The sequence below is a fragment of the Lontra canadensis genome, unplaced genomic scaffold, assembly GCF_010015895.1.
Source record: "Lontra canadensis isolate GAN:19392208 unplaced genomic scaffold, GSC_riverotter_1.0 scaffold96, whole genome shotgun sequence".
Taxonomy (NCBI): Eukaryota; Metazoa; Chordata; class Mammalia; order Carnivora; family Mustelidae; genus Lontra; species Lontra canadensis.
The window spans coordinates 3142366-3164911 of NW_022631090.1; the positions used below are offsets into that span (position 1 = coordinate 3142366).

General features: G+C 47.5%; 1 protein-coding gene across 7 annotated transcripts in view; it reads left to right on the forward strand.

Moving 5' to 3' along the window:
- Positions 1-14769: 14769 nt before the first annotated feature.
- The window catches only part of TMEM164 (transmembrane protein 164), a 152098-nt gene continuing 144321 nt past the window's right edge, over positions 14770-22546 (forward strand). Inside the window, exons 1-3 of one of the 7 annotated variants that reach the window (XM_032837054.1) lie at positions 14770-14854; positions 15578-15661; positions 15970-16251. In XM_032837054.1, the coding sequence (XP_032692945.1) occupies positions 16243-16251 (9 nt within the window). In that variant the 5' untranslated portion in view covers positions 14770-14854; positions 15578-15661; positions 15970-16242. Of the gene's footprint in view, positions 14855-15124; positions 15256-15577; positions 16252-22167; positions 22266-22546 lie in introns of those variants that run through there. The other 6 variants (XM_032837050.1, XM_032837049.1, XM_032837048.1 and 3 more) reach the window with 6 other exon arrangements.

A 22546-nucleotide genomic window follows, 5' to 3' on the forward strand; every position in this document is an offset into this window, starting at 1 on the left:
TATAAATAAGGTCATGTGGGCAGCATTCCTGGTTTTCTAGCCAATTTTATAGGATATGTTTAGTCCATTTGTGTCCAACTTGAAATCTTCACTCTCATTTCTGATTTGGGCTGTTTTCCTACGCCCCTCAGCTCAGGCATGCACTGTGGTCAGAGAGACTTGAGCTCTGACAGTTCTTCCATCCCTCTCGCCTGATGCTTCTTTTTTTTAAGGTTTTATTCATTTATTTGAGAGAGCATAAGCAGGGGTGGGAAGGAGGGGGAGAAGTAGACTCCCTGCTGAGCAGGTAACTGAGTAGGGAACTGAGCCGAGAGCCCGATGCAGGGCTCGATCCTAAGACCCTGAGGTCATCACCTGAGCCAAAGGTAGATGCTCAACTGACTGAGCCACCAGGCATCCTTCCCTAATGCTTCTGATTATTCCAGAATGAAGGCAGCATGATGTAATCAGAAGAAAGGGATATGGTTATTCAGTGTAACTGGGGCAGATTTGGTCAATTTTGTTCTGTGATAGGCATCCATGTGCGTCTCATGGGTTCTTAGGTATATCACCCCTCACAGGTGTGATATTCTCAGCTGGCTTCACTCTGGCTCCTGACCCTCATGGGTTCCCCCCCCATTATTGTTTTTTGTTTCAGTCTCAAAAATCGAATAGAAAATATTCCAGTGAACTAGTATGTTGAAGTATTATTTCATGCACATTTCGTGTCAATTATATACATGTTGTACCTGTACAGGTTGCCCCGTACAAGGTATTTATGATCTGAGAAGTTGGGAAGCTACTCCTTTGAAAAGTTGATGTTGAGCTCAAGAGGCCTGGTTTCCGTTCTTAGCCCTGGTGTGTATGAGCTTGTTGGTGACCTGGAACAATTCCCTACTTCTCTGGACTTCATGCTTCTTTTCTAGCAAATGAGGGGGGTTGAACTTGGGTGTCTCTTCTAGCTCTTCCTCTTTGAAACAACAGTAATGACTAACACCCACAGTGACGGAGCGCTAACAATGTGCTAGGCACCGCTCGAGGCACTTACGTGCATGGAGTGATTTATCTCACTTTAGCTCCGTGATGTAGGTGATTTGTATTATCATCCCAATCTACAGTTGAGAAAACTGAGGCACAGAGAAGTTAAAAGGCAGAGCTGGAATATGGAGCCATGCCTGTCTGGCTCAAGAAGCCATGCTTGTAACCAATACTGTGGCTGCTGTGCAGCTCTGACTTGGGGTACCACGCTGCTTTTCTGGCTCATTGTGAAGGAGAGATGTCAGACTCTCTTGGTTCAGTGACTACTCAGTGACTTTCCAGGAACCTGGGGCTTTAGTCACTCTTCTTTGAGAAGGTCACTTGGAGTGCACAGACTGGTGTGACATTCATGGCCTTATGTTCGGGTTCCCTCGGGTTCTTCCCGCATTTCTTCTTATCTCATCAAGGACATAGTTTTATAAATACCAGATTCCTTTTGTTAATCTCTTCCAGCAGTTCACTCTCAACACAGCTCTCTGCTATCTCTTCCTTTCCAATATTAGTTTAATATTCTTCATATCCAAGTGCTTTCTAGCTTGACAGATAAGAGAGAAATCATTGTGTGTGTGTATGTGTGTGTATTATCTCTGGCCAATAGTCAGTATTACATTTCCTCTTTTTGGATCATGCCATTCAAAACAAAGCCCAACATACTTTTTGCTGCCTCATGAGTTTTAAGAATTTCTGATAGGAGCGGTGTGGAATCTGCTGGGTTCCCTCTTCTCGAAGCCCTCCTGTCTCCACAATGCCCCCTTGGAACCACATAACCTCCAATCTACAAGGCAGTGAATTTAGCCCCATCTCTGGGATCAACCCTGCCCTCCAGCAATGTAAGGGCCTCTAAGTCAATGCTCAGGTTCAAGTCAAGTCCTGCTATGACAAACCTCATCCTGAGTCCAAGCCCCTTATCTTCTGTCTGTGTTTGGATTCTGACCTTTCATTCCTGAACATGTTTGGGCCTTGATAATTCTCCATAACTGGGAATCTGTTCTGTTCTGCCAGTTGTTTCCCATCCCCACTGCAGGAATTGGAATTCTCCAGTGGCTGTGGCTTTGCAAAGTGTCACTTCCCCAGTGCTTCCTGTATCTCTGAACACCAAATGCTTCTAGAGTTCCCAGTGCTCTGTTTAACACACTTGCCGGGAAATTCCAAGTCTGGGTCCCCTGAAACTTACTCTACCTTTTGAATTAGTCCTTCTGTCTAGGGTGTGTTACATGAAAGGACAGGGACCAAATAGATGTTCTGATTTCCTGGGCGGTGTGGTTTATGCTAAGACATTGTTCAACGTGTGGTATGTGGACCAGCAGTATGAGTAGCACCTGAGAGCTTTTGAAAAATGCAGAAAATTGGGCCCTGCCCCTAACCTGGTGGATGGGAATCTGCAATGTAAAAAGATCTGATCTATGGGTATTGGCTGACCCACTATCAATGGATCAAGTCAATGGAACAACATTTAAACATCTTCTGCTTATAGGATCACTTACTCCATGAAGAACTCCATGACGGGCAGAAAATTCACGTGCCTTATTCGCTGGTGTATTTTCAGTGTCTAGAACAGTGCTTGGGCAGATGGTAAGGGCTCAATAATATTTGTTGAAGAAATGAGCAAAGGAAAGGATGAAGGGAGGAATTTTACCAACTAGGTGGCCTTGGAAAGTTGCTTAGATTCTCTGAGCCTCATCATTTTCTTCATCTGTAAAATAAAGCTTTATCTCTACTTCCAGGTATGAGGATTAGGCTAAAAAGTAGGTACAGAGTTGCTGAGGTCTTGTTCTATGTGATACTGTTTGGAAGATTCTTATTCGATCCATCTACTCATTCATTCATTCATTTAGCAAGAATTAATTGAAGATATGTGCCAGGCACTATTCTAAGTGCTGGTGAGTAGAGAAGTGAGTAAAATGAAGTCCCTGCTCCCAAGAAGTTTACATTGGGAAGAGACAGACATTAATCACCTAAAATTATAATATAGCAGATGGGGATATTTCTCAAGGGAAACAATAAACGGAGTAAAAACTCTCAGTAGAGATAGCCTTTGAGCAGAGACCTGCAGAAAGCAAAGGGATGATCTATGTGGATATCCAGCGAAAAAGTTTTCCAGGCAGATGCACAGCTAGTGCAATGGTCCAAAAGTGGAAACATGTGGTATGTTTAGGGAACATCAAAGAGACTAGTGTGACTGGGGCAGAATGCTAAAATAGCAAGAATGAGAGGGGGACCAAAATCATGTAGGGCTTCGCAGGGCTTTGGCTTTCACTCTGAATGAAACTGAGAGCCATGGAAGAATAGTCAGAGAGGAATTAAATTTTGAGTAAGTTGCTCTAGCTAGTAGGTTGAGTGAGAATAGACTTTAAGAGATTAAGCGCAAAGGGCCGCCTGGGTGGATCAGTCAGTTAAGCATCTGACTCTTGGTTTCTGCTCTGGTCATGATCTCGTGGTTGTGGGATAGAGCCCCACGTTGGGCTCTGCACTCAGTGTGGAGTCTGCCTCAGATTCTTTCTCCCTCTCCCTCTGCCCCTTCCCCGCTAAAATGAATGAATACAATCTTAAAAAAAGAGAGAGATTAAGGGCAGAAAGAAGGAGCCCAGCTGGGAGGCTATTGCAGTAGTCAAATAGGAGATGATGGTGGCCAGGATCAGGGTGGTAGGGACTGAGGTGGGGATACCCAGTCCGATTCTAATATTATTTTAAAGAAAAGTCTGATATGTTTTGCAGGCATCTTGGGGATGGGGTGTGGGAAAAAAAAGGAGTCAAGGATGACTCCAAGGTTTTTTTACTTCAGCAGTTGGAAGGATGGAGCTGCCATCAACAGAGATGGTAAGGATTGAAGGAGAACCAAGTTTGTGGAAGAGGGATCAGAAAATCTCAATGTGTCACGTTAAATGTGACTATTAGATCTCTAAGAGGGAAAGCTGAGTATGGAGTTGGAGAGACTGCATGTTGAGCTGAGGAAAGCTGGAACCTCTGATACAAATTTGGAAATCTTTAATGTATCCAGAGTAGCTAAAGCTATGGTGCCAGATGTGACCACCTAGGGAAAAGTATCAAGAAAATAAATAGACTGAGATCTGAATTCTGGGGCAATTCAATGGTAGAGGTTGGGAATGAGAGGAGAAACCAAGAAAAGACACTGGGTAGGAGCAGCCAGGGGGCAGCTGGTGACAGAATATTGTCCTGCAAGCCATGTGGAGAAGGTGTTTCAAGGGGGAGTGTTTCTGTTTGGGATGCTGATGAAATATCAAGCCGGATGAGGACTAGGAATGGACCATTTGATCTGACGACATGGAGGTCCAATTGTGACCTGAGAAGAGCTACTTCGATGAAGTGAAAGAGGCAGAAGCCTGATTGGAGATGATTCAAAGGAGAAGTGGAGAAAAATTAGAAACAGTGAATATAGACAGCTATTTTGAGGAATTTTGCTATCACATGGAGAAGAGAAATGGGACAGAAGCTGGGGGATCGGTGGTGGGGGGGATGTGGGGTAAATGGAGGACTTGATTTTTGAAATGGTAGACGCTACAGCATGAAAATAGGAAGAAATTATTGATGCCAGAGAGGTGAGAATTTCTGGAGCCATGTGCTTAAGCAGGTGGGAGGAAGTGAGATTAAGGGTGTAAATGGAATTAGTGAAGGAGCCAGGATTTGAGCGAGCTCTCCCTTCCTTCAAAACCTCCTACTCTCCACCACCATGCTACAGGGCTACTTGGAAAATACTCATCAGGCATTGCCTGGAAGTTGGTTCTCCTCTTTTCATGGCATACCCAAGGACCTGCCCTTGGGATTCAGGCCACCATTCCCACTTGCCTTTCATGAGGGATAGAATTAAATTGAGGAAACATGATTTCAGCTTATCTTCTGATTCCTTAAAAGCCCTTCCATCCCCCTATCTGATTTCATTTGTCACTATGGGGAAAAAAATGGGCTCTATAAGAAAGGCCAGTGACTATTCAATCTTATTTGTAATACTGGCCTAATGGGCAGATTGTACCAGTTGTCTCCTTTCTGTTTCTCCTCTCTTATCCTCTACAGAGCTCTAATGTTGCTCTTGATGGTTATTATAGCAATGCAAGGAACCATAGTCATTTCTGCAGGTGCTTTTTTCACCTGCCCAGAAGAATAGGCAAGAATCTTGGCAGATGGGAGGAAGAAGGAGGGTGGGAAGCAGGGAAATGTCAGAACCACCCTGTTGGAATTGTGCTTTTCTGTAGGGTATGAGAATCACCCAGGAAGTCCCCTTAGCAAAAGGCAAGTCATTTTTCCCACAAGGCAGCCAGATACAGATATGCTTACTCTGTGGGCCATTTGGGGTGGCTGGGATGACCCATCCCAGAGATGTGAGCCAATGACAAGAGATGGACATAGAATACGAGCCAGGTTTCCCAGTGAGGTGGCACTATTTGAACATTTTAGTGTGTATTCGAAAGTAAATATATATAGATGTAGTGATTTGAAGGGGCACCCACAACCCAATGTTCATAGCAGTAATGTCCACGATAGCCAAACTGTAGAAGGAGCCAAGATGTCCTTCAACAGGTGAATGGATAAAGAAGATGTGGTTCGTATATACAATGGAATATTACTCACTCATCAGAAAGGATGAATACCTACCATTTGCCTCAATGTTGATGGAACTGGAGGGAATTATGATAAATGAATGAGTCAAGCAGAGAAAGGCAATTATCATATGATTTCAGTCATAAGTGGAGTACAAGAAATAGCACAGAGGCTCATAGGGGAAGGGAGAGGAAATTGAATGGGAACAAATCAGAGAGGGAGACAAACCATGAGAGACTCTTGACTCCAGGAGACAAACGGAGGGCTGTGGAAAGGCAGATGGGTGGGGCATGGGGTAACTGGGTGATGGGCATTAATGAGGCCATGTGATGTGATAAGCACTGGGTGTCACATGCAACTGATGAATCGTTGAACTCTACCTCTGAAACTAATGATGTACTTTATGTTGGCTAATTAAATTTAAATTAAAAAAAGAAAGTATAATTTTCTGGGCCAAGGGAAAAGGAGAAGATAAGGAGAAGGTAAGGGAAGGAGACAGGGTAAGGAAGAGAAAAGAAAAAAGCAAGAAGGAAGGAGCAGTGACAGACATTTGGAGGGATGGCAGAAGAACAGTAAGTGAAAACCCAGGCTGATCCTGCCTGCTGCTAGCTGTTTGGCCCCTTTTAGTCCTGGGTGCTGGCTATAATAAGATAGCCATTTTTGCCCTACCCCTCCAGCTTGCATAAATACACACAGTTCTGTGTGAAACTTACGACTTCGAACATTTACATCGGAGCAAGAAGGAAAACCAGAAGTCATTTCTGGTCTAAATCTAAGTTATTCCTCGTGTCCTCTTCCTAGGTGTGCAGGGTCTTTTGACCAATGTAGTACTCACCATCTGCTCCTAAGAACCACCTTGGCTGGCATCCATTAAAAATGCCATATATTAGAGAGCTCGAATAGTGCAATTGGAGCACAGTATTATGTTATTTATTTCTTAATCAAATCCTCTGCCTTTAGAGGCTGGAAATGAGAATTAGTCAGAGTCTAATTTCTCCAGAGATGTTTTCTTTCCAGGCAAGCCTGGTCTGTCTCCTATAGAAAACAGAATGAAATCTAATCTTCGGATGATGTGTTGAGAAAGGGGGAGAAAAGCAGACAGGGATAGGAGGGGCCCAAAAAATGCAAATGGCCCTAGAGGGCAGATAAATCCTTTTTTTCTTTTTTCCAGAAGCAGCATTTTGGAAAGATACCTTCCATTGATGGTTGACATGACCATCTCAAACAGATGACATGGCTGGGTTAAAATAAGCTCTGGTTATTGCAGTAGACCCAACTGAGGGGGACAAAATCCCACCTAGGGCAAAAGGAAAATAAACACCACCATGAGACAGATCACATTCTTTATATTTTTTGCATCTGTTTTTTTTTCTTCTTTCCTTCTTTTACCTCAAAAGAATTGAGGGGTGCCTGGGTGGCTCAGTCAGTTAAGTGGTCAACTCTTGATTTTGACTCAGGTCATGATCTCAGGGTCCTGAGATTAAGCCCTGCATTGGGCTGGGCTCCGTGCTGGGTGTAGAGCCTGCTTAAGATTCCCTCTTTCCCCCTCTCTCTGCTCCTCCCCACCCTGCTTATGTTTCTCTCTCTCTCCCTCTCTAAAAGATAAATACATAAAAATTAAAAATTAAAATAATTAACTATTAATAGAGGCATGGATTCTGCACTCAGAATTGGAGTTCCTCTGACCTGTGAGGGAAAGAGAACTTTTTGGACCCACTCATCCACTCATCTCTCTCCTTTAGAAACTCAGGACCAAATCCTGTAGGTAAGAATTTTCTATTTGCTTTTTAAAAATTAAACTCTTTACTTGAAGATAACTGTAGGTTCATGTGCAATTTCCCGTTACCCTCTTATTTTTTTGTATGTGAAAAAAAAAAAAACTTCATATGAGATCGACCCTCTTAGCAAATGTTTAAGTATGTAATACAGCATTGTTAATTACAGGCACGATGCTGTACTATATTTACTTTTTAAAGTCCAGTCGCCTGTCACTCTTCACCTGCATGATGAAGTTCATAAATGATCTCCACGACCTCTGAAAACGTAGGAAATGTCACATCAGAGATGACCCATTTGAAGCAGAAAAACAGAAAGATTCTGAGTCTTATGCTGTCTCTGCATCTTATTAGTCACCTGCTGCGATGATAAATTGTACCTTTCCCTACATGGAGTTCCTGCAAATCGTAGTAAGCCAGAGTAAAGGAACCATCAGATATGGAAAGGAAAGGAAAGGAATCTGTAATTGTGCAGGGGACTAACAGTACATCATGATCTCCATGGGTCAGAAAGAACAAATGGAGGGCTGATGAAGAGAATAGATGGAGGAAAACAGCAGGAAGTGGCCCTGAAGTCAAGGCTTTGCCACAACGGGTCGCGCCAACAGGGGGAATGCATGCAGATAAACTAAGAAGCTGAGGATAGAATGCTCATTTTTTGAACTCTTGGTGTATATATGTGGTTAGCATGCTCTGGCATGTCCAATCCCTCGGCAAAATGGGGACTCCTGTGTCTTATTTCTCTGGTCTTTCTGTCTCTGTTTCCTTAGAAACAAATCCATCAATATCCGGAGAACCCCATCCAAGAGGGAACTGCTCTGAAGATATTCAGTCCCCAAGGGTTTTGAAAACAGATGCCAGCTATGCCAAATGAATCCTTGAAAGAGCAAATCATTTCCTGATTTGAAGCAGCAAATAAAAAAAGCATACCCATTTTGAAAGGTAGAAGGTATCACCAAAGGCTCAGATAATTAAAATCTTGTGATCATGAGGCTGAGATCCTGGGCGCAAACTCTGTGTGGCTCATTTGCCTCTCAACTCCCCAGGTCCAAACGGTAGAGACTGTACTCCTCTTCACAAATTAGTCCTCCACACCCAGTCAGTTCTTTTGCAAACACAAGCCACAGGTCATGTGAGACTCTTTGGGCAGGAGGCAGGGTGACGAGGAGGTCAGACTCTGCATTTGGATAGATCTGGCTTGGAAACTCGTCCTTCCATCTATTACCACTGGCACCTTAAGCTAATTACTTATTCTCTCTGTCTCTCTCTCTCCTCTTAAGCCTTGGTTTCCCCGGCCCCCAGGGCTGAGATAATTTAGCACCTAACTACTCAATGAATGACAGTTGTTACTGTTTTTTCATTATCGTTAATAATGTTGTTATTCTCAGGTGTGGATTGAGACACTAAGTGTAAATTTGGAAGCTGATTGCTACTGCCCTGCTTCCCCTCACGAATTCTCAGAAGAGATGCAAATTCACCTGGCCCTGGATACTCTCTAACAGGCTCCATGCGGGGAGGGGAGGAGGGGGGTTTGTTGTTATCAATACTCCTTCGTAATATCAAGTCAAATGAAGTCTATCGTTTTTCTTCAGTCTCGCTCCACCGCTGGAACAATGAAGGACAAAGCTCTTGGGCTCCCCTTGAGTAGCCCAATCGCTTTATCTTCACTGTAACAGGGAGGAGATAGTGCCCTGACTGCTTATCTTACAAAGGGAGAACCAGGTTAGGGTAAGGGACTTGCCTAGAGCTAGAAAGGATGTGGTTACAGCTCTCAGAATCCTCCAGGGGTTCCCAGGCAAGCTTTCCAAAACTGCTTTCAGCATATTGATTTCCGACAGCGTTGCAATTCAGGAAAAGAGCAACTACAAACCGCCAGCTTGCCCACATCTCAAAATCAATCACACATGTACCAGATGCTTGGTTTTCTTTCCTTCTTTCCTTTCTTCTTCCCCTGCAGGAAAGTGTGTGGTTCCTAATAACAGCACGGCTATGTTGTGGCGGGACAGGAGGTCAGTTCCACCTGAGGCTACAGCTGTGAAAGGGCATTCAACAGAAATTGGTCCACTTGACCTACTCAGGGTAGATTTGATTTTTGCCTTGGGATTAAAGCATGAATTTTTTTGGAATTGAAAAGGGGGAAAATCCCTAAAGCAGACAATTATGGAGTCCCTTACTTGCCAGACAGGGTGCTAGCTACTTTCCATATATATTACCACATTGATCCTCACCATTACCCTGCAAGGTAAATACTGCAAATAACATATACCACATAGGAGGTAAAAAAGGCTCTGAGAGGTTAAGTCACTTGCCTGGGGTTGCAAAAGCTCACTGTTGCCAAGGAATTGAATCCATGTGTATCTGATTTCAGGGCCAGTTTGTTCATTTACTTTGTTACTCCAATATTGATACATAAAACAATGTTGATACTTTCATCTTAATTTTGGCACTGGGTCTTAAAATATTTCCTGCAATACTCAACTTTTGCCCAAAAAAGGAATGTGCTTTTATGGTTCTAATGCTGGAAAGATGTTTTCTGTAAAATCTCAGCTATAAAATACCTGTTTGCACATTTTACCTGGCACATAGTGTCCCTTAATACGTATTTATTAAAAAAACAAACAAACAGTAACGAAGGATATGAGGAAATACAGCCAGGAGAAATGAGCCTCCCTCAGGAAGGTGCTGGGGCTGCCATTTCCACACACCTGTGACTAACTTAGCCTGCAATGAATGGCTTTATGCCTCTATTTAATGAAGCAATTCCTTCATTACCGCATCATGGTATAGACAAGAAAAGGGGTATCCAGGATTCCAGACTGCTGCCCGACTGTGTAACACCAGTTCTCCCACATTAACACTCCCCCATTATTTTCAGGGAATATTGATGCCAGAAGGGAATTTAGAGGCAGTGACTGAAGTCCTTTCGGATTCCGAAAGACAGAGCTGAGACCCAAGAAAGGGAGCAATTGGCCCAAGCTAGTCAAATCCAACCCAGGTGTCCTGACTGCCAGTCCCCTGTGCTTTCAACATAATACCGGGTTGTGTCAAGGGCGGAGGAAGCAGCCCAGGTCCTGAAGAGGGTCCTCCTTTGCCCAGTATGCCACAGCAAATTTTTGGCTCTGCCTGAGCCTGGGACATTTAACTACGGACCTTTTTTGGAACTCCTGGACAAAAGACAACCACCTGACTGCTTCATGATTTAAATAGCCAAATAATGCCAAATTGAATTTCCGATGACAGAGTAAGTGGTAGCTTTGGGACCACAAGCCAAGAAAACATTTTTCCACTGATGGTTAATGAATGGAATTAAGGGCAGGTTTACATTTGGAAGCTTGAGGACCAAATTTTCGTCTTGCACTTTTTCTTCAACTTGGCTCAGGATTTTCAGATTATAAATAAAAGCGTTAATAATGTCAGTTTCTGTTCAAAGTTAGTTTACCCCAAACCAAAGACCATTTTTTGGGATATGTGTATGTGTCCTGTCACTGAGTTTTTCTTTTCTTAGTAGGGATGTGACGACACATGTCCTTCTAAGTGGCTTCCCTTGTGAAAGCATGACTTTTCCATTACTTAAGATATAAGGATGATAATCTTTTGGATTCTATATCAGCAAGATTACAAAGAGCCTCATCTGTGTAATCTTCTTTATCTCAGTCATATTCTTGTAAAATAGAGAGAGGTTGGGATTTGTACCTTTCTGCCAACTATGAGGACAGCAAGTCAGGGCAGCAGTTCAAGGACCCAAGGCAAATAGAGATTTCCCTCGTAAATGTCTCTTAAAAAGGGTAACTTCTCAGTTTTCAGAGCTTTTCTGGTGTCTGCTCTTTTAAAAATATAATCAGCCTAAACTACACTTTATGCCAAAGAGGTGGGGTGACAAGTTCTGCTTCCCTTTACCACCCTCTGGACATTTCTCCCCATACATGAGTTTTGCCCGGTGTCGAACTACCCCTGAATTCTTGCCCTCCCTTGTCTGGGCAGCTCACTCGATACTGTGTTAGATTAGCTCTTGTGGCGGTGATTTCTGTTTGCTTTCCTTGTATTTATTTATACCTCCCACAAGAACTGCTATCTAACCTTCACTGTTTCGGAGTCACGTCCCCTGAGCTGGATTTTAAGCTCCTTGAAGGCAGAAATTGCCCACACATCTAGCATATCCCTATGCACAGAACAGAGGTTCAGTAAATATGGATGGAATGAATGCTGGTGTTGAATGAGTTGGCAGGGGGGAGAAGCTGTAAGCAGATAGTGAAGACAATGGCTTCTCTCTTCATTTTCCCCCATACACATGCATTTTATTTTTACTGATAATACTTCATATAATATCAGGATTGTGCATTGTTTTTTGCTGGTGGGTGGTCATGCATGCGTTTGACTTTCAGGTTAGACTGTGGGTAGAGGGACACGAGTGGACTGGAAGAATAAAAAGGTCAGGGGGAGAAAAGATCAGATGGCCAAGTCAAAGAGAAAGAGCTTTCTCTAGAAAGACTAGACTCTTGTCTAGTCCTCGTTTTGTTACTAATTTGTGTGATCTTGGGCAACTCACTTCACCTTTCTGAGCCTCCATTTGTCCACGGTACCCAGGATATTATAATTTCTGCCATGGGAGGTCAGCTGAGCTCACACCTGGGAAGGTCCTTTGGACAAAAGAATTTAGGGTATTGTACCAGCAGGCCGAGGCTGGGGCCGGGTGGATCAGCTTTCAACTTTAGATTCAAACTGGATTTGGATGAAAAGGCTAGAAGGCTGAGTTCTGAGAATCATAGACTATCAGAGCCGGCAGATGTCTTAGAAACCATTCTAGTTCAACCTCCTCATTTTACCCGAGTACGCTGAAGCCGGGAGAGCTGATTTTCCCCCATGGTCTCCCCGAAGGGAGCTGGATTCCAGGTTGTCTTTTCACCGTGTCCTGCAAATCTCCACTTAGAAAGCAAAGTTCATTTGCTCTTGTCACTGGAGACAAGAAGCCCCTGGCCTGTGTCCCAGCAAGGAAACGATCGGGACATTTGTCTGAGTCTTTTTGGGTTTCTAAAATTTGACCCACCATTTCGGTTCATTTATTGCTCCCCTTTTACCCAGGGGGGCGACAATCTCCTAGCCTCTGTCTCAGTGCCTCCTGTATTTGCCGCTCTGCTAGGTGCGGTGGGGGGAGGGGACCAGAAAAGATTAAGACCCATCCCCTGCTGTCAGAGATCTGAGTGTGGGAGACAGGACTAACAATGCGAGAACAATGGGAGACAGTCTGTGATTCAGGATAAAATGAGTAGTGCAGGCAGTATCTGGTATAGAAGTTCAGAGGAGGGAGAAAGCTCTGGGAGCTGGGGCTGGGGACTAGGGAGCCAGCAGTGTCACAGGGGACCTGAAGGTTGGGTAGGACTGATATGTAGATGTGGGGGAGGGCACTAAACTCGAGGGTGTAGGCCCCCATGTGGACCAGTGCACTCGGATGCAGAACTGGGTAAAGATGATGGGTAGCATTCATTTACTTTCTCTGCAGAGGATACTACAGAGGGTTCCACAAAATTCAAGTCATTTACAAGTGCATCACCCTAGGAATTGGAGGATAACCGATAGCCCTTCAGTGAATGGAAATTGAGGCACAAAGTGGTTCCATAAGTGGCCTAGGGTGACGGGGCCAGTAAAGGCAATAACAGCCCGGGGCCTAAAACCACTGGACTCTCCTACCTGTGAAAAAGAGGAATTCGGGACTCAGGTGTGGAAGTTGGCCGGGCTACAGTTATGAAAGAGGGTCATTTTGCAAACACAGGGCCCCTCTAGGCCACATTGCCAACTGAGGTTCAGCATGAAAACCAGAGCAATTAATGAAGCCATTTACCAAATTTTATAACCTCATTCTCACTTCCTTGGAAATAGGAACTTGAAGTCTCTGCCAGGAGCCCCACAACTTGATCCTTAATGGTCCTTGGTTATGATGCGGAGGCTTTAACAAAGCACCTAAGGAGAATGGAGTGGCCCTAGAATTAATTCCTGTTTGTTGCTGTTCTTTATTAATTAGCACTCGAAGAGCCTCAGGCCTGTGGTGGAGACCATACAAAGCTTGGAATTAGATAAAGCTATTCTGCTCTGAAGCTCTTTTTGTTGGGAAAACCAGCCTTGGAAAGGATGGAAGGACAATGGCCTGATAATACAGTAGATTGTGTTTTATGTTTTGAGTCTGGCTTGCAGCCAACACCAGAGAGTGTTTTCTAGGCAAAGTGCCTAACTGTTTTTTTGGATATTCTCCTAACTCACTGTGAGTCTTCAATATTAAACCAACATGAGGTAGGTGCTGAGGTCCCTGTCCTGCTTCCTTGTCCCAAGAAGAGCAAAGTCTGAGGATAGAAAGCAAGGCAGAGGGGGACGCTGTTCCAATCAGAGGATCTTATCCCATTCCTGGGTCCCTCCAATACCCACATGGTCCTGGCTGGGCTTCAGGGGCAGGGCACTCAGCCCCATGCGGGGTGGGAAGCAGCAGCTCCCTTGCAGGGACAGGGGAGGGAAAAAGGTCAGGGGATCTTCTTTTGAGGCAGCAAGTCTACCACGGAGGGCATGGCAGGAGCAAAAGGGAGCAGGAGGGCCCCAAGAGGGAGTGGCTGTGGCCCGAGGTAAAGAGAGAAAAATGATGGAGCAGACTCTAGGAGGTGGAAGAGCCCAGAGAAGAGGGCAAAAAGGCCTTCATCTTCAGGCTCTGAAGTGGGGAGTGGGACTAAAGTGGGAACTGTGGCTAAAAAAGGGAAGGGAAGGGGACATCGTGGTCCCGCAGGAGTCTAGTTTCAGGGCGGAAAGGAGGAGACGCGCCAAGGAGAAGGTCATACCCAGCAAACACCCCGCGAAGCCAAGCCGGCACTGCCGCTCGGCGCTAGACAGGCTTATTCATTCCCCAAGAGCCTGGGGAGGGCTTGCTGAGCGCCTACTATGTGCTCGGCGGACGAAGACGCGCCGGGGGGAACCGGGACACGGCAGCTGGAGTCGGCCAAAAAGGCTTCAGGGAAGGGGCGAACTGTGTAGACGGCGGTGAAGGAAGGTGGAGGTGCACGCGTGCAGGCTGGAGGAACGAAGAACGCGAGGCAGGCTCGGGAGGAGGGGAAGGAGGCGGGGACTGAGGCCTGAGGAGGGAGGAGGAAGAAGGCCAGGCGGAGGGACAGCGTGGAGGGAGGGTGGGAGGTGTGAACGGTGGAAGCGGTGGGGCGGGTGGAGCGCGGGAGGTCGCGGCGGGGAGGCGGCGAGGCGGGGCATTCGCAGCCCGAGGGCGTTGTGGGGGGGTCGCGAGGCTGCGCGGGACTCCGGGGTGGGGGGTTGGTGGGAGGGGGAGGAGTGGGGAGCAGAGAGGGAGGGGAAGAAGGAGGAAGCAAGCGCGGCCGCTGCAGGGGGAGGAAGACCGGGAGGAGGAGCCGCGCGCGGTGGCGGCGGCGGCGGCAACTGCGGCCGCCGGGGGAGCCGAGCGCCCGGGCACGGGGAGCGCGGGGAGCCGAGCGGCCGCCGAGCCGGGGCCGCGGGCCGAGCTGCGGGTGAGTGGAGCCCCGAGGGGCGCGGCGGCCGGTTCCCGGGGCCGGGCGGGAGCCGCGGGCAGATGCGGCGCCGGGGCGGAGGGAGGGGGCCGGCCGAAGCCCAGCCCCCCAGCTGGCCCGGCCTCCCGCCTCCCCCTCCACTCCCCGCTGCTTCCTCCCGCCGCAGCTTGCGCCAGGGGGGCAGGTCCCGGGCGGGCCGCGGGCGGTGGGGGGGGAGGTGCTGCCCGAGGGCGGGCATCTGGGGCTGGGGGTGGAGCTGGGGGCTCGGGGGTGGACCCGGGGGCGGGAGGCCGGCCCGGGACGGCGCTAAATTGGCCGGAGGGGCCCGTCGGCGGCGAAGTTGCTAGCTGGGGGCAGAGACGGCCACGCGGTTGCAGGAGTAAGCGATCCCCCTGTGGCGAGTGCGTGAGACGAGGAGTCCGGCGTCCCTGCCATCCCCGTCGCCCTCCCCGCCTGACTGGCTCCGCTAGCTCCTCTCCTGGCCTCCGCGTGTCCCCTTGCTCTCACCCGCGCTGCTCCCCTGTTGGCTCCCGCTGCGCTGCCGGGTCCCCTTGGCCCTCGCCCTGACCCTTCCGGCCTCCGGCTTCCCCTGACCCCCGCCTGCTTCGCCACTGCCCCTGTTCCCCTTTTCTGCCCTCGCTAGTTACCCCGCCCCGCTTCGTAATTCCCGATGCAATTGCCTCTTTGAGACCTTTTTTTTTTTTTTCCTCTCCTTCCTTTTAGATTGGCCAACGGCTCCTTTCAACCCTGCCTCGTTGGTGGCCACTGGAGAAGCGCGGGGGGCTCCCCAGGCAGCCGTGGGGACAAGTTAGAGCCAGCACTTGACCCCGGGCCCCGCGTGTAGCTTCCCTCCCCCCTGCCCTAGGTGCCCCGCTGTCCGGAGGGGGGTGGCGCAGGTGCGGGGGTGTGCCCTCCGTACATGTCCCAGCACCCGGGCAACCCTTGGGGCTTGTGTTCCATCTCGCTCTCGCTTCCGGCACGGTGGTCAAGGGGAACCACTTGGCATCATGTCCCGGTATAGCTACCAAAGTCTCCTGGACTGGCTCTATGGGGGCGTGGACCCCAGCTTTGCTGGCAATGGGGGCCCCGACTGTGCTGCCTTCCTCTCTTGGCAGCAGCGGCTGCTGGAAAGTGTGGTGGTCCTGACCCTGGCCCTGTTGGAGATCCTGGTGGCCCTGCGGCACATCCTGAGGCAGACGAAGGAGGACGGTAGGGGTGGCCGTGGCAGCCAGCCAGATAAGGTGACCCAGCGGCCAGAGGAAGGCAAGGAGAGCCTGAGCAAGAATCTGCTCTTAGTAGCCCTGTGCCTGACCTTCGGGGTGGAGGTGGGCTTTAAGTTCGCCACCAAGACCGTCATCTACCTGCTCAACCCTTGTCACCTGGTCACCATGATGCATGTGAGTCTGTTGACTTTTTCACCCCGGCCGCCGTAGCTATAAGAGTCATTTTGTGTGCTCAGGACACTCGGAAGTGTAGGGCACTTCATCCTGCGGGAAGTGGGACCCTTAAAAATGTTTTCCAAGAGTGGCTGGTTTTGTGCAGATTCCAGATTTGGCTTCCTCTAACCTTTGCACCATGTGTCAGCCCTGCAGTGGAGGTGAGGAACATAGTGATAGAGCCCTAGGAACCCACTGGCATGCTGGTAGTCTGTCAACCCCCCCCCCCAGCCCTGTCCTGGCCTTTCACAATCTGGAAGTGCAGCCCCAGCCAGGTGCCCTTTCTGGGTCACATCTGGGGACCACAGCCAGCCCCCATCTCCTCTGCTGCAGTTAATTTCCCAGAGGCCTGATGACACTCTTTCCTGGAGGTGGTCATGTAAGGTTTCTTGTCTCCACTGTGGTACTTTGGGAGAAATACTTTAATGGGTTTCCCTTAATGACTCTTTCATTTGGGAGTTTTAGCTCTTAGGGCAAGGTCTGCCTTTGAACTCTGAGCCCCTACTAAGTGCGCTCTGAAACAGGCTGACTCCTGAACTTTGGGCTGGTGGTCTCTGTCTATGGTGAGAGGGTGTTTATTTTTTGCAGACCTCTCCATCTTTTTGCTCGTACTCTATTTCCTGTGGTCATGGTCCGGGGTGCTCAGAGAGCTGTTTTCTTTACCTCTCATTAGCGGTACTATGAGAAACAAATGGGATTGAAAAGGGAAGTTGCCAGATACATAAAAATAATCTGGGTGAGCACCAAGAGTGAGACTGTCTTTCTGTACTCAGCCTGTGTGGAGAGATGTTCTAAAACTATAAAATCATGGAGGAGAAGGAAGAGGAGAAAAGGAAAAAAAAAATCTTTTTTAGATTTCAGGCTGTGAGAAACCTGGTGTGTTTTATTCAGGGACGGTGTGGAACCTGTCATTAGCATCTTTATTGCTTTTTATATTTGTAGAAGTTTATTCTCAGGAGACTTGTGACAACCCTGTGTGGGGCACGAGGTTGAGATTATTATGTTGGTTTTACAGACCTGGTGGGGCCCAGGGACCAGAGGTCACTCACCTGCAGCCAAAAGATGAATTAGCATCAGAGTTGGAAAGCTAACCCACGCTCTTTGGGGTTGCAGGCTGTCAGTAGAATGAAAGGGCTGGGGGGCGGGCGCGGGAGGCTGAGGCTGATCTGATGGCACTGCCTACTTGTGGCTCCGATGCTTGCTGGGTCTGTGTTCCAGGTACTCTTGATTGCAGGTTCCTGGCCTCAGTTTCCCAATCTGTAAAATGTACTCAGTGGCCTAGTGGCCCTTTTGGTCTTTGCAGATGTGGCAGGGAGGTGCGGATAGCTGTGGAATAAAGAGGCTGTTATTGGTGGGGTGGCTGTCAGCACCGGGCAGGGCTGGAGGGCAGCATTTTTTTTTTTTAAGAGAGGGTTTCTGGGGATGTGATGCCATTCACAGGAAGCCCATGGCTCTCCCAGCTAGACCTTCTGGGTAAATTTGAGCCAGTCCTCTTTCTTTCTTTTGTATGAATGGGCTTTTTGTTAATGAGAGGAAACAACACATCTCAGCTGCTGCTACGTGAGGCTCTTGGGACAGGAGTGCTTTTTTTGGATGGCAGGTGGTGAGGGTCAGAGGGTGCCTCTTCTACAAAGGGGTCTTGAGGCCTCTGGCAGCCGCATATCTAGAAGGTCAACAAAGGACTAAATTCAGCCTGACTGGGGCTGCTGCTGGTGGGATGACATCAAACCTGGCAGCACCAGGCTTTTCAGTGGAAAGGTTTTTAGAAGCTTTCACAAGCCTCTGGAGACTTGGTGCTGGCATTAATTAGTTGTGCAACTTTGAGGAAAAGTCTGCTTGCTGGGCCTCAGTTTGCCCATCTGCAAAATGAGACAGAGCTGCATTCACAGGTCGGGGCAGTCAGCGTTCTCTGATTCTTTTCTCCTTAAGCAGTGGTCAGGGAAGCAACAGAGAGGCCCTCTGGAAATGCTGCTGGCCTCCGTGTGTGGGAAAAGGAAACTTGTTTCTTCTTTGCTGAGGTCAGGGAGCCCTGTTCATCTTCTGTTTCCTGTATCTCCCCGGTAAAGTCAACCTGACCAGACCACCCTTGGATGCACGTGTAGATGATGATGGCATGTAGGGCTGGCAGAGGAGTGGACACTTGGGTGGGGGGGGGGTGGCACTCTAGGGACTGCTTCCTGTCACCTGTACTCTTTCTTTTGTCCTGTGCTTCGCTTCAACTCTGAAGGCCTAGGGTGGAAGCAGAGAACAGAGCCAGGCTAAAGAATTCTTGATCCCAAACAGGATTATTCTCCTTTACTCTTTTCTCCTGTCACACTGCTTTGTGTCATTTAAATAGTCTCCTCAGGCCTGCTGTGGGCTGCAGCCTTCGGTCAGCCCCACAGCCCATACCCTACCTATAGCTCTTCCTGGGAAGCAGGGAAGCTGGGATTTTTGAAAGTTGGTATGAGTCCTGAAGACAAATGAACAGCAGATGGTTGGATGGTTGGAAACCGTTTTCTGACTTGATTGCAGCGAGGACTAAGGATAGCTCGTCTGGTTAATCATACCTCACACTTCCCTGACACTTTAGTGTTTATGAGGCCCTTCCACTGACATGATCTTGTGCAGGGCCGCGCTAGGTTAGCTGGGGCCTGGAAAGAGAGACGTTGAAATGTTTCCTTTGGCTGTGTATATTCCAGAGGGGCGATGTTGAGTACAGAGAAATGTTTTGGCAAGTGAACTTGCTGAATTAGGCTACACGATGGCAGGACATTCTGTGGAGTTCAGAGGTCCTGAAAAGGCAAGGGAGACCTTGGCTGAAATGAAAGGGACAGTTGAGCAGAAACATTTCTGATGTATTTCTCGCCACAGGATGACTCCATTTGGGCTTTGTAGAAAGGCCTTGTTCCTCAGAGTCTATGTCCGTTTCTAGCAAGGACGGTACTGCTTTAGGCCAGGAAGTGGGAGACTTGGAGGGAAATTGGTTCGTCTCCCCATCTCTCATTTTTTCAGTCCGTAAAGTATTTATTCCCAAGGCCTTTTTAAACAGCCCCTCATCATGGCCATGCTGCTCTTGGGTGACTGCCAGCCTCAGAAGCAGAAGGAAGGGCCATTCTTGCGGCCGAGTTCTGGTCTTGATTGATATTCCTGCTGTACGGTTTGGTTTTGGTCTCATCTGCTTTTTCAAAGGCCCCAGGACTGTGGATGACAGCGCTTTGTGTCGTCTGAGTGCCAGCATCTCCCCTGTCAGTGTAAGCCAGGACGTGTGAGGGTTCCCAGGAGCGCCAGGCCCCACACTCCGTGGTTGGGCCCCTCGGTGAATATCTGTGGTGTTTACCAATCACACTGTTTACCAATCACACCAGTACATATTTCTTCAGGCCTCGCTACTTCCCTCGTGTGTGTTACTTTGGGCAGGTGGGAGTGATAGGGAATGAATTTACTCAGGGATTATGCTAATTGCCCCAAATACCCCAGCAAGTTAGTAGCAGAGGTGGCTTTAGGACTGGGCTGCTATGGTGGGAATGGAGGCCTCAGCAGAAAAAGATTCTCAGAGCTACTCAAGTCCCAAAGTCTACAACTTCTCAGTGGGAGTGTTAAAACGCTAGACATTTGACTGCTTGTATCTTGGAAAGGCTGGGGTTCTTCAACTCGTGACCCTTTATCAATCTTGGGTCCAGTCATCACATCTCTGTCTTAGGGACAGAACAGAAAGATGCCACTAACGGGATCTTCTATGTTTTCATACAATTTTTTTTTTAGATTTGCCTTTGCTCTGGGGGTCCTATCTTCTTTACACTCTATTCCAAGTCTAATTTCCACCAAATGTGGCTGGCGTGCTTTTGCTTCACTGTTTGATTATCCTACTTCCTCCTTCCTTGCTGAAAGTGGAAGAACGGCACAGATTCAAAATGGTGCTGAGCTTTTTGTGATACCTTTTGGAGTGTTCCATTCGCCCCATCTTGGATTTGTTCTAGAGAAGGACCTGATGGATTTGAGAATGGGGCTTTTTGTGACCCCCACCCACCCCCGACTCCTTGACTTGAGAGACCAGCCACACCTCCTTATCCCCATCTGTTGTCTGGAGCGCGGATAACAGCTTCTGCTTGGAATTGACGTTGGTGGGTAAATGGGTACAATGAGGGATCCAGCCATCTGCTGACAGCTTATCAGATGGACTGCGTCCTGTGTCATGAGTCTAGGGGGACACAAGAAGATGATGTTTATGTGGGCCTCAGCAGTGAGGCATGACATTCCTTTTTAGTTTGTTTTATTTCTCCCCCAAGGAAATGCGCAGAGAATTTTTCCACCTTCCATTGTTACGGTCTTTTGGGGGTGTCCATTTTAAGGAGAAGTGGTATGGATTGGTGGATCAAACACCCCACAGATGGCCCTGGGATTGACCCTTATGATACGAGTTTGGCTCATGGCTTGCTATGGGAACCTGAGCAAATTATCTCATCTTTTCCTGTCTCCGCCTTCTCGGTGAAACCGGCTGTGTGGAAGGGGAGAGCATTTTAAGCCTCTGAGTGACTGTGGTCACTTAAACAGAGAAGCTGGGCAGAGCTGATCAGAGCTGGCAGATGAGATGTGTGTATGTATATATATATATTTTTTTAAATCTCAAACTCAGAAACTGACAAACCTCAACTCCTTTGCATCTTTGTTAGCTCTTGGAATTCATTCCTCTAAGCATTTCTGGTGCTTTTTTCCGGTTCCCAGCCCACGCCTGCGTACCCTCCTAAGGTACAGCCTCTGAAACTGGGCACTGCGCCCCCATCAGTCCATCCCCAGCACCTGCTGATACAGCCCAGTGTGGCACCTGTTTTAAGTACCAGTATGTTGCTGGCTCGTGCCCACGGGGTGCTGACCCGGCCCCGAGTCCAGTTATTCCAGTCATTCTGGTAACACCTTCTGTCTCCCTTTGTCAACCCTCCGCACATTCCTCAGACTCTTTGGCTGGTTGATATACACCTTTGTATACTTTTAGGTAATTTTGTGTTTGGCTTGTTTTTGCATGTTTGTTCAGTCTCCACCATTAGTGCAAACAGATTTTTCTTTAATGGAAAGGAGTAGTATTTTTTTTACACCCTTTGTAACTCCCTGCAGAGGTTAATACAATACTGTATGTGTACATTATTAGTTGTTTAATGTGTACCAGGATAATGCTGACTGACTGACTGACTGACAGATCTGTCTTTTTTTTTTACCTTTTTTTTGTTTTTTTTTGTTGTTGTTGTTTCCCTCTGGTGGTCCTATGTTCCCTTGAGGTCTGACGGGCAGGGCTCCTGTGTCTCTTGTGCCCATTAGGAGAATCTTCTGTCTGGTTTTTGAAATAGCCAGAGGAGAGAGGTGGTTTCAGCTCTGGCTCACACAAATTTTTTGTTGAATTTCCATCACAAAGAGCCAGTTATGAGACCTACAGCCTGCTCTCTGCCCAAAGTATCTGCTCGCTTTCATCCTAGTGAAGAAATTATGCTGTTGGATCTTGATCTTAATCCCTTGGCAGACATCTGGACGGGCCTACTTTCCTCTTTTCCTTCCTTAATATCCTATAAATTAAAGAAATGTTATTAGGCTAGTGACTCACTTTCCATCTCTTTCTGGATTTTTCTGTGGGTAGCTCATTGTCATCCTGCCTCTTTGAAGTACCCTTTAGAGGAAGAGCCAGGTTTGTCAACTTCTCCTGGTCTTTCAGATCTTTTTTTTTTTTTTTTGATACTTCCATTTTTTTCAGCTTTATTGAGGTATTATTGACAAAGAAAGTTGTAAGGTACTTAAAGCATACAACGTGATGATTTGATGTACACACATTGTAAAAGGGCTCCCTGTCGTTGAATTAATGCATTCACAGTCTTATGTATCTTTTGTTAAATTAAGAATATCTTGTCCTAGGTGCTTCCTCTTCTGCCAGTAACTGGCAGAGTGGACATGAAGAGACTGTGTGTGGGGAGAGAAGTGATTCTGGAGCTTTCTTTGTGAAAGATGCCCTTGGAAACATGTTATAATACAGATGCCTGGCTCTCTACGCCACTGCTGACTCTGAGTAGGTGGAGGATGAGGAAGGGAATCTGCATTTATTACAAGCTCCCTAGTAATTCTGATGCTGGTGAGCCTTAGACCCTATGTTGAGAAGCATTATCTAGTAGCTAAAGTATTGGGTGGCAAGTTGGTTTGGAAACTCCTCCTGACTGGCGTGAATCTGGGTGTCCTATGGGCTGGGCATTTAGCCTCCTGGCAGAGCCTCAGTGTATATTATGTAGGCGTTAAATAA